At 36.1% G+C, this 12,500-nt stretch overlaps 1 protein-coding gene across 1 annotated transcript in view; it reads right to left on the bottom strand.

Annotated features, from left to right (window-relative positions):
• Positions 1-7,000: 7,000 nt before the first annotated feature.
• bmf1 (BCL2 modifying factor 1) overlaps positions 7,001-12,500 on the bottom strand; it is a 24,835-nt gene continuing 19,335 nt past the window's right edge. Inside the window, exon 5 of the mRNA XM_043232336.1 lies at positions 7,001-7,940. Within this exon, the coding sequence (XP_043088271.1) occupies positions 7,790-7,940 (151 nt within the window). The 3' untranslated portion in view covers positions 7,001-7,789. The remainder of the gene's footprint in view (positions 7,941-12,500) is intronic.

Genomic DNA, 12,500 nt, shown 5'->3' with positions numbered 1-12,500 from the left:
TGTGTGTGTGTGTCACAGCTGTGAGAGGGAGTGACTCACAGAGCTCAGCAAACACCCACCGACTCGCTCTGACCGCTGCCTGGGCTCGGTGTGACGCGTCCAGTGACTCAAACTCCACCACTGACCCCAGAGACGCTGAGAAACCTAGACCTGCATGAGGATTCATACTGAAAGATTCAAAATAAAGCCTGGTTCACGGAGTCCTGCGTCTGTTTTATTGTGTTACTCACTGCAGTGATTCAGTGTGTGTGTGTGTGTGTGTGTGTGTGTGTGTGTGTGTGTGTGTGTGTGTGTGTGTGTGTGTGTGTGTGAGTGTGTGTGTGTGAGACCGCAAGACAGATGTGCAAATAAAGTCATGACATAGTGTTTTTTCTTTATGTAACACTGAAATTAAAGTTAACATTTAGTTTATTTAATAATCAATAAATTCATTTTAATTCATGATAAAAACTCAAATTAAAAAAATGTGTTATGTGTTTAATCAAATCCATAATAAAAGCTTTTATATATATATATATATATATATATATAAAAATATACATTTAGTCATTTTGCAGACTTCATGTAAATATAAATATATCACATATGCTCATATTTAAGTACAATATGTTTGGTTTATATATAAAATATGTGCATGTATAATATTAGAATATAAATATAAAAATGTATATACATTTTGCAAACATATACTGCATGTATATATAAATCATAAATGCACATAGCACACATACATAAAGCTTGTAAACAAATGAATCACGATGAATCACTTGACAGCACTAATGAATCGCGGTTTTATTTTTTTATAAATTCAGTTAAATAAGCTTTACATTCTAGAATTATGTTTCTACTCCAATCCGTTGTTAAAAAATAGTTGAAACTGTTAAACAGTTGCTATAAAAAAGCTTGTTAGCATGATAGCTTTATTAAATATGCATTTACATTCAGTGATTTTGCAGACTACATGTAATGCAAGTGTAAATATATGCATATATATAATGAAAAAGCTCCTCTCCAGTTATTTTTTTCTAGATACTGAATGTGTTTTCTGAGGTAAAAATGATGTTATGTAAGTTGTTTTATGTTTTTTTGCTGCTATAACTTGTAGTAAACAAGAAGAACGAATGATCAATCTAACACTTACAGACAGAATCTGAACACTGCGACTGTGTGTGTGTGTGTGTGTGTGTGTGTGTGTGTGTGAGTGTGTGTGTGTGAGTGTGTGTGAGTGTGTGTGTGTGTGAGTGTGTGTGTGTGTGTGTGTGAGAGTGTGTGTGTGTGTGAGAGTGTGTGTGTGTGTGTGTGTGAGTGTGTGAGAGTGTGTGTGTGTGTGTGTGAGAGTGTGTGTGTGTGTGTGTGTGTGTGAGTGTGTGTGTGTGTGAATGTGAGAGTGTGTGTGTGTGTGTGTTTGTGAGAGTGTGTGTGTGTGTGAGAGTGTGTGTGTGTGAGTGTGTGAGAGTGTGTGCGTGTGTGTGAGTGAGTGTGTGTGAGTGAATGTGAGAGTGCGTGAGTGTGAGAGTGTGTGTGTGTGTGTGTGTGTGTGTGTGTGTGTGAGTGTGTGTTTGTGTGTGCGTGTGTATATGTGTTTGTGTGTGCGTGTGTGCGTGTGTGTGCGTGTGTGCACGTGAGTGAGTGTGCGTATGTGAGTGTGTGTTTGTGCGTGCGTGAGTAAGTTTGTATGAATGTGTGTGTGTGTGTGTGTGTGTGTGTGTGTGTGATCACAGACGTGAGCAGAACCTGTTGAACCGGCCTGATTCAGACGCTGTAATCTGCAGGTTTTGGGCTGATGGAGGCATGTCTGCCGTTCTCGGACACTTTTAGATCGTTTCAAATAAATGAGCAGCCAGACAAACAGAGCGAGTCGGAAATCTGTGCCGAACGCTTTGTTTTGGATACAACAGCACCATAACACTATACAGAGAAGACAGACGCTCGCTACCGCCTTAATATAGCATGAACAGAGACTGTGTTTATGTGAGGCTCTTCTCACGGAGCCTCCGGGCCATACGACACACACACACACACACACACACACACACACACACACACACACACACACACACACACACACACACACACAGAGTTAATGAAGCAGTTTCCTGTTACTCCTCTGCCATGCCTCAGCTTTCTCTCGTGTCTCACAGAGCAAAACAAACGCAAACTAAACTGAACTACTGCAGTCAGACTCTGAGATATCATCTTCATTCCCACAGGAAGTAAATTACACGGTTATCAGTTTGTAGAAATAAGCAGACGATGCATTCACGGTGACAAATCGGAATTAAGACGTGCTATTTATTTATGATAAAAAAAAAGTAAAAAAATGATATAGGAAGTTGTCATATTGAAACAAAAAGCCAAAAATATGCGATAGAAAGTCATAATTTTAACATATAAGGTTATAATTATGAGATAAAAGTCAAAGTTAGGACACCGAAAATCAAAGTGTGAACTATGATTTAAAAATTCATAAATATGAGACAATCGCAATTTTGAGGTAAGAGGTCATAAATCAAGGTCATGACAAGGTCAAAGCCGTAATACTAAGATACAGCTCAAAATGATAAGATATAAGAAAGTCAACAAAAAGAAACAGATCATGTTTTTATACACCGAGTCAAGCTTTTGAGATTCAATTTATGAGATAAAAAAGAAAATGACGACAGATCAGAATTTTGATCTAAAATAAAGTCGAAATGAGCACATACTAAGTCATAACCACGAGGAAAAGGTCGAGGCTATAACATGCTAAGACTTTGAGATAAATGCTATGAGATAATTGCGAAATAAGATTCCATTTTGAAATAAATGCGGAATTTGTTGAAACGCTAAAATGAAAGTAAAAATAGTTATGGTTTACTAAAGAAATCTATTTGAAATGGTCTTGCTTAGCATTAAATCAAATCCACTACTGAACTAGTCTGGTTTGTGATGAATCACGCTTTAAAACGACTGCCAGAGTGTGTTTTAAAGACAGTAATTAAGCAATCGCCTCCCGGTGTGTGTGTGTGTGTGAGTGTGTGTGTGTGTGTGTGTGTGTGTGTGTGTGTGTGTGTGTGTGCGTGTGTGTGTGTGTGTGTGTGTGAGTGTGTGTGTGTGTGTGTGTGTGTGTGTGTGTGTGTGTGTGTGTGTGTGTGTGTGTGTGTGTGTGTGTGTGTGTGTGTGTGTGTGTGTGTGTGTGTGTGTGTGTGTGTGTGTGTGTGTGTGTGTGTGTGTGTGTGTGTGTGTGTGTGTGTGTGTGTGTGTGTGTGTGTGTGTGTGTGTGTGTGTGTGTGTGTGTGTGTGTGTGTGTGTGTGTGTGTGTGTGTGTGTGTGTGTGTGTGTGTGTGTGTGTGTGTGTGTGTGTGTGTGTGTGTGTGTGTGTGTGTGTGTGTGTGTGTGTGTGTGTGTGTGTGTGTGTGTGTGTGTGTGTGAGTGTGTGTGTGTGTGTGTGTGTGTGTGTGTGTGTGTGTGTGAGTGTGTGTGTGTGTGTGTGTGTGTGTGTGTGTGTGTGTGTGTGTGTGTGTGAGTGTGAGTGTGTGTGTGTGTGTGTGTGTGTGTGTGTGTGTGTGTGTGTGTGTGTTGGCCGTTACTGCCGTGAGTGTGTTCTGTGGTTTGTCAGTACGAGGCGGGCGTGAGCGATAAAAACAGCGATTGTTTTCTTAAATATACCGTCATAAAAAAACATTAGACATTCAGTCTCTTGAACGGAGCGCTGCGACGGAGACAGCGAAGGGTTAACAGCGGAGGCGAGCCGGTGTTTTGATTGGCTCCTCAGACGTAAACAAGATCGGCACTTGCCGGCGACCCCGCGCCTGACCCCAGAGACAGACTCTGGAGCTAATGGCTGTCTCTTTCTGCCGGAGAACACAGGGGCCATTGTTTGTGAGGCAGAGCTGCCAAGACTCCATCCTCGCCGAAAAGTGCTGAGCCAAGCATTCTATCCCACAACCCCCCTCTCTCCTCAAACAAACTTCACGCTCGCAGAGCAGCACAGCGCGTGTCTAATCTCAAACCTGGAAAGCCTGACGCGAGAAATATTAGGCTGAAAGAAATGCGACGTCTTCAAACAGACAAAAGATCTCAAAGCTCGACCTTTGCGTGGCATGCGTCACATTTGACACATAGTTTTGATGAGATAGAAGTCATAATCAAACGTAAAAAGACGTGATGTTGAGATTGGTTGCATGCACATTCGACACGTCAGACTTTGATGAGTCCTACGGCCATGATTATGAGATCGAACTTTTGAGATAAAAGACATCATTAAAAGACACAAAAAGGAGATGAAAGATAAAAGTAAAAATTATTATGCCCTTAATCGCAGTTTTGGGATAAAATCCTAATTATGAGATAGATCAACATTCGGACAAAAAGGCATCATTACGAGATAAAAGTACTAACTATGATGCCCTTAATTGCAGTTTTGACATTTTGACAAAAAAACATAATCATGAGAAAAAAGTAAAAATTATGATGCCCTTAACCGCAGTTTTGGGATTAAAAAAGTCATAATTATGAGATAGGTCAACATTTCAACAAAAAAAAAAAAAAAAAAAAACAATTACGAAAAAAAAGTAAAAATTATGATGATCATATTTTTGAGATAGTAGTAATTATGATAAAAGTCAAATAATTTTGAGATAAAAGTCCTAATTATGACATAGGTCAACATTTCAACAAAAAGGCATAGTTACGAGAAAAAAGTAAAAATTATTTTGCCCTAAATCACAGTTTTGACATTTCGACAAAAAACATAATCATGAGAAAAAAAAATTAAAATATTATGCCCTAAATCTCAGTTTTGGGATAAAAAGTCATAATTATGAGATAGGACAACATTTCGACAAAAAAAATTATTACAAGATAAAAGTAAAAATAATTTTGCCCTTTATCGTAGTTTTGACATTTTGACAAAAACATAATTATGAGAAAAAAGTAAAAATTATGATGCCCTAAATCTCAGTTTTGAGATAAAAGTCATAATTATGAGATAGGACAACATTAAAAAAAAAAAAAAAAAAAAACAATTACGAGAAAAAAGTAAAAATTATGATGATCATATTTTTGAGATAGTAGTAATTATGATAAAAGTCAAATAATTCTGAGATAAAAGTCCTAATTATGAGATAGGTCAACATTTCGACAAAAAGGCATAGTTACGAGAAAAAAGTAAAAATTATTTTGCCCTTAATCGCAGATTTGGGATAAAAGAGTCATAATTATGAGATAGGACAACATTTCGACAAAAAACATAATTATGAGAAAAAAGTTTAAAATATTATGCCCTAAATTGCAGTTTTGGGATAAAAAGTCATAATTAAAAGGACAACATTTTGACCAAAAAAATAATTACGAGAAAAAAGTAAAAATTATGATGCCCTAAATCTCAGTTTTGAGATAAAAAGTCATAATTATGAGATAGGCCAACATTTCGGAAAAAAAAAAACAGTTACTGAGAAAAAGTAAAAATTATGATGATCATATTTTTGAGATAGTAGTAATTATGATTAAAATAATTTTAATAGTCAAATAATTTTGAGATAAAAGTCCTAATTATGAGATAGGTCAACATTTCGACAAAAAACATAATTACGAGAAAAAAGTAAAAATTATGATTGCCTAAATCACAGTTTTGGGATAAAAATGTATAATTATGAGTCAAGTCAAAATTATGGCATAGAAAGTCAAATATTATTAGTTAAATTAGTTAAATTATGACAGTCATATTTTTGAGATAGTGGTAATTATGATAAAAGTCAAATAATTGTGAGACAAAAGTCAAAATTATGACGCACTTTATCACAACATTAAGATAAAATTCTGTCAAAGAAAGTTACATTTATGAGATAAAAAGTCTTAATACTGATACCAAATAACTATTTTGACACAAAAAAATGCAATAATTTTGAGATTAAAAAGGTAAATATTATGAGGCAAATCTCAAGTGAGGCAATAAATCGAAATGTTGAGATTTTGAGTAATAATATATTTTATATGCCTTATAAATGTGCATATAAAATATAAATAGAATTTTTAAATACTATCTAATGCTTTTAGTCGTTTTGAGGACAGTATCAGAGGTCACTAGAACTACTGATATGAATTAAAGCGAAACTTTCAGAAGGTCATTTGCGTTTCAATCAGCTAATTATGAGACGGGAACACAACAAGCATCTCCCTCCCGCCGCTGCACGTCAGATACGGCAAAGTGACCTTTCTGAAGAGCCGTAGGAATGAGCCGGTCATTAGTGTGGATTCATGCCCTCGCTCCGGGAGAGACGAGCAGCGGGCAGCGGCTCTGCCAAACGCCGGAAAACTCAACAATCATTAGGCTTCCTCGCCACAGGACGCCGATAAACAGCCTCGGGCGCTACATGCTCATCACTCACAGCGCTTTAAAAACCTATTTTCTTTGCCGTAAAACAGATCATTAGCTTTAGAAATATTTTATGAATTTTTAGTTGGTTTTTATGTCTATACTTCATATACTAAACTAAACGTACTAAAATATAAAACGACGCTAAAACTGAATCCAGAGCTATTAAAAACGGTTGAGTTTAAATAAAAGACAATAAAAATGTTACATAATAAAAAAAGAGATGTAGAAACGTTGCTATGAAGTTCTATAAATGTAATTTTTTTACTTTTTATTGTCAGTTAGTTGTATTTTTTTAGCTCTTTTTTTAACCTAAACAACTCATTTGCAAATAAAATCGAAATGCACAATGACAAGATTTGTGAAAATCGTAAAAAAAAAACTAAAAAGCTGCAAATGTACTATTCATGCGTAGAAATGCATGCTGAAAAGTGCGTGCAAACTACTGAAACGTAAACCGAAACGAATATGTAAAAATATAAATTTCCTGTAATAGTATATGAAATGACCTAAAGGTGAAGAATTAGAAATTTACACACAGAAAAACACACAAATGTTAGTTTTAACGCCAGTAAAAGTACTAGTAGATCTCCCTAAACTCTCTCAAATCGGCACGGATGCACAAATAACAACTTCTCGAAAACATTCAGGCTTTAATATGTTTTTATTGAAAAAAGTGTACCAATAAAACAACCAAAAAAAAATTCAGAAAGGTATTTCGTAGAGCAAAGCTCTTATGTACAGCATATTGCACTATATAACAAAAACTAACACATCCATACTGTGTGAGCAAAAACATCAGAGAGACGAAACCAAGGTGAGGAAGTGCACAGTACAGTCCCGAAGACACACAGTCAATGTTTACACACATGCTACATCATCGCTGGGTCTCATTTCTCGGTGTACAGTGAGTGTGTGTGAACCTCAAGACTTGATGAAAGGCAGCGAGACCTCAGACAAACAATCAATGCGTTTCAAGAGGAAGTATCCGTTGAGGGACATACGCAAAGGCCTGGATGGAAAAAGAGGGGTCAAATCTGCAGGAGGGGTTTCTTAAAAATCCGAAAAGTCCATTTGTAGATTAAAAAAAGCCCTTGGAGAACATCTCATCGCATTGCAACGTTAAAAACAGCCGCCTTCAAAAAAGCTACAAATCGGAGCAAGAAAATCCATTCGATAAAAACCCCAACCATAACAGACGAGATCGAGAAAACAACGAAGTGCGTTTAGAGGCGCCGCTGGTTAACACTCGGAGGCCAAACACATCGTCAGAAGCCGGAGAACATAATAAAAACTAAACGGAGGATCAAAAACGTATTCCTCGAGAACTTCAGGAGAGAGACGTTTAACACTGGGATACGAGAACCCTTGAGACTCAATCCGGCGCAAAGTCATTTCCAGTGCATTTAGAAAGAGAGACGGAGATAAAGCGCTTCACATCGCGAAGATTACCGCGCATGTCCTCCAAAAACCTCCGCTGTTGTCAGGTCTTTGAGATACTGGAACCATTATCTGGGTTTGAGAAGAATAACTCATGTTTCTTGTCCAGGTCACATGTATGTGGAAGCTCGTTCCCAGCGCAGAACTGGAAAAATACAAATATACAAAAGGTGTATTGGGTTTTTTTTTTTATCTTTTGTTTTCGCAATGTCCTCGTAAAAGTAAAAAAATTAAAAATAAAAATAAAAATAAAATTATTTATATATAATTTTTTATTTTATTTAATTTTTAATTCTGACTTTTATTTTTACTTACAGTTTGCTATAATCGCACAGTTGCGCAAAAAAAAAAAAAGTCAGAAGTGCGAGATAAAAAAATTGTGAAAAAAAAAAGAAAAAAAAAGTTCCTCGTAAAAGTAAAAAAAAAAAAAAAAAAAAAAAAAAAGTTTTTTCCTTTCAAAATTCTGACTTTTTTTTTTTTTTTAGTTTGCTATAAATCGCACAATTGCGCAAAAAAAAAAACGTCAGAAGTGCGAAATAAAAACTGCAAGAAAAAATAAAATAAAATAATAATAATAAAAAATTGCTAGAAACAAACTCGTTATCATAAGTTATAAAAACATAAAATGTCAGAATTTGCGAGATATAAACCTAAAAAGTCAAAATCGTGAGATACAAACGTCACTGAATTTCACGAAAAAAGTCTGCACTGAAAAAAACAACAAATCAGAATTTTTAGAAACAAATTTTCTGATTAAAAACAAAAAAACGTTGCAATCCCTTTTTTGTTCTGTGGTGAAAACGAGCTTCCGTGCGTTCGGCTCACAACCAGAGAAACAATTACAAGAAAAGCCAAAAGTAAGGAGACTTTGGAGCCGCTTTCATGCCATGAAAATCTGATGATAATGCGAAATTTTTGCTCTTGTGGATTTTGGAGCGAAACGCAACCTGGACGTGGTTTCGGTGAGATCCGCCTGATTACATTTAGTCTCTCCGCCGACTTTAATCCTACACTTCACCTGATGGCACTTAGTTGATTTGAGAGACACCAAAGATTAAACCTCCTTCAGCGACACGACCAACGGCAGAAACACACGACCATCGAGGAACAGAGAGAAAAGAATTGCACAATACAACGTATACAGTAGCAACGGGCCGATATACAAAACAGTAAAAAAAAGAAAAGAAAAAGAAAATAAATAAGAGAAAAATAAATTACACCATCATGAAGGAAAGTGGAGGAGTGCACACGCGTGAGAACGAGCGGCGCTGGCTCAGCGTTCACAATCTGCAGGAAAAAACACGTTCAGCCGCCGCCTCGACGAAACCTGTACCGTACTCCTGGACCAGACCTCACATCTCACCCGCAATCTGAGGAAAACATCCACCCGGTACGAACCATTCGAGTCAGTTCATTAAAAACTAATGAATAGAGAAAAAAAAAAAAAAAAAAAAAAAAAAACAGTAAAAATTCTAAAAATTGCAAGATAAAGCCTCGTGATTCAGAATTTGTCGATGATAAAAAAAAATATATTTTCATGAAAATTAAACTCGTTTTCTATTCAGTTTGACGCTCTATACCGCATCTAGAGAGAAATTAATCAAAGAGAAATTAATTAATTATTAATTAACGGATAGAAAGTCGCATAAACTCACAATTGCTTTTTAAATTAATCTTCTGGGTTTACATTTCTGTCCTTTCTTCTGCCATGAAATAATAATTCAAATAATTAAAAAGGTAACAGCAACTTTTCATGTCACAGTAGTATTCTCATGATAATTAATTAATTTATTTTTATTGAAATTTAGAATTCTGTGGGGTTTTTTGCTTCCAGCATGAATTAAAAAGATTGTATTTTCATGATAATCTTTTATATTCAATTTGATTTATGCATGCATTTAAAATTATAAAAAGTATATTTTCAATCATCAATTAAAATAATTTAAAAAACAATTATATTACTGCCCATCTAAAACAGGAAGCAAAGTAAAATAAAAAAATCATTAAAAACATAAAATTAAAACAGCATTATTTAAAACTTGGCATTTAATTTTAATACTTGTTTTAATAATAAAAATAAAAAAAAGGCATTTATTATTACAAATATAGCATAAGAAAATGATAAATGATTTAAATGCAAATGTTTTCTTTAGATTTTTGGGTGAAATATGAGCTGAATGTGAGTGGATTCTGAATAAACATTTGACATGGTACTAATAAACGATGAGGACTTTTATCGTTATCGTCTTCGAAGAGCAAAACGAAAAAAGTCAATGTTTTCCTTCATTTGATCGTCCCGCCGTCATCTCTCATTGGAAATGAATGAAACGCATGATTTCAGAGGCGGCGGAAACATTAATCAGTCTCAAAATATGCTTCACTCCTTCAAGATGAACAAAAAAATAAAAATTAAAAAGCAAAAACTAAAAATACAGGACAGACAAATCAGAGGAACAGCGTTGAAAGCATCAGTGTCTTCAAACATAATAATTAGTCTTAAGAAATTTCAGAAGAAGCTTCTCCTAATGTCTTGTACAAAGTAGTGGTCATATGTAAAAAAAAAAAAAAAAAAAAAAAAAACGAGAGCAAACACAAGAAAGAAATGTACACCACCGTAACTTTACAGATCAGGTATAAAAGTACAAATAAAACGGGAAAATCAAAAGCGCCAAGAGTCCTGAGAGGAGAAGGCTTCACAGATTTACACAGTATTGCTCGGATTATCTTCAACAGGCAAGAGGATATATAGACACAAAAAGACTGATTTGTGCTGCTGAGGCTGATATGTTTGCTGTATGTGAATGTAAACACAGTCTAGGTCGATCCGGTCGCGTTATAGGCACAGAAACGTTAGGATATGTCAAAACTGCTTTGTATCTATTGGCCATTGAACGTTTAGTGGATTTAAAGAGACGGTTCACCCAAAAATCTACGAGTCTGTACGGGTCTCTTTCTTCTGTTAGACACACAGAAAAATATAAGTCGGCGGTACTTATTGACTTCCATAATATTTTTTTTTCTAATAAATGGGAGTCAGTGGGTTCGGGGTATGCATGCAATGACAGATTACTTCTATTAAACGGAAAACGATACTCTGAAGAACGCTGGTATCCAAACGGTTGACGGTACCCATTGGCTTCCATAGTATTTTTTCCATACACTGGAAGTCAATGGGTTCCGTCAGAGAACAATCTGGTTAAGTTGACCAAATCATAACGGACTCTTTCTTCTGTTAAACGTAAAAGAAGATATTTTTATGAACGTCGGTAACCAAACAGCTGACGGTAGCCATCGACTTCCTTTTTTTTTTTTCTAATAAATGGGAGTCAATGGGATCCATCTTGGTACGGGTATGCATGCAATGACAGATTACTTCTATTAAATGAAAAAAGATACTCTGAAGAAAGCTGGCTTCCAAACAGCTGACGGTAGCCATTGACTTCCATTGTATTTTTGAAGTAAGTGGGTTCCATCGTGGAACAACATGAGGGAGAGTAAATAATGAAAGATTTTTTTCTCCTTTTGTTGAACGCAAAATAAAGATATTCCGAAGAATGACGGTACCCAAGCAGTTGATGGTACCCATTGACTTTCATGGTATTTTTAATTTTTTTTTTTTTACATACAGTGGAAGTCAATGGGTTTCAACTTGGTTAGATTAAAAAAAAAAAAAATTCTCGAAATATAACATTTTTAAGACTGTTTATAACATTGGCACCCATTGACCGCCACTGTAAGGAAAGAAAAATACTACAGAAGTAAAGGGGGAACAGAAACTCGTAAGTGAACAGAAATATGATGACGAAATGTTTAGACAAATTTTTGGTGACCAAACAGTTTCTGCTCTCCACTGACTTTCTATTTCTATACTAATTCATACAATTCTTTTCCCCATACTATCAAGTTAATCATGAAACAAAGAGTAAATGATGCCAGAGCTTTCATTTTTGGGTGAACTGTCCCTTTAAGTACCTGAGCGAGACTCTTTTTGCGAGTTTTATTCTAATATTTTCCAAAATTCGGTGCATTTTTCCAGACCTGATAACGGTTTTCTTCCACCTTTGCTTTCCCGAAATCCTCCAGAAATGATATTGGAGCAAACAAAACCAGCCAATCCAGTAATCTTCCACGCCGTCGAATCAAAACGAAATATAAAAGACTCGATAACAGCAGTACATCAACGACTTCATCAAACCCCCTTCAAAGACGTCTAGACCGTCTTCGCCTTCTTCACAAATAAAACCAGGAAGAACCGCTAAAAAAAAACAAAAAAACAGTTACGTAAATAATAATAAAACGTCAAGAAAACTGGACGAAATGAGGTGCAAAAAGCTTTTGTTCTGAGCAACGGTGTCTTTGGAGATTTGTCGAGTTGCTGGACGTCTTGTTAGATTTCTGAAGGACGATCTCGTCCTAATCCTCCGTTCACGGCCGGCTCGGGACAGTAAGGCGCTCCCGAGACTCGCGGAGGTCGTCCGGACACACACACGCATGGAAGTGCAAAGAAAAGGAAACAGCATCCCTGTACAAAATACCTCGACGCGCTTACGAAAATATTCCCGTTAGAATCTCAAGAACATCATGGCATCTTCGTGGGGGGAAAAGAAGACGATAAAAACGGTCGCCGTCCCGCGGAGACGTCTTCATGCCGCTCTGTGATTTCCCCTCTGAACCCGTGTTACGTTTCAGACAGTGCCGTTAACGC

The sequence above is a fragment of the Puntigrus tetrazona genome, unplaced genomic scaffold (assembly GCF_018831695.1).
Source record: "Puntigrus tetrazona isolate hp1 unplaced genomic scaffold, ASM1883169v1 S000000528, whole genome shotgun sequence".
Taxonomy (NCBI): domain Eukaryota; kingdom Metazoa; phylum Chordata; class Actinopteri; order Cypriniformes; family Cyprinidae; genus Puntigrus; species Puntigrus tetrazona.
This window is presented reverse-complemented; position numbering and strand designations above follow the sequence as displayed.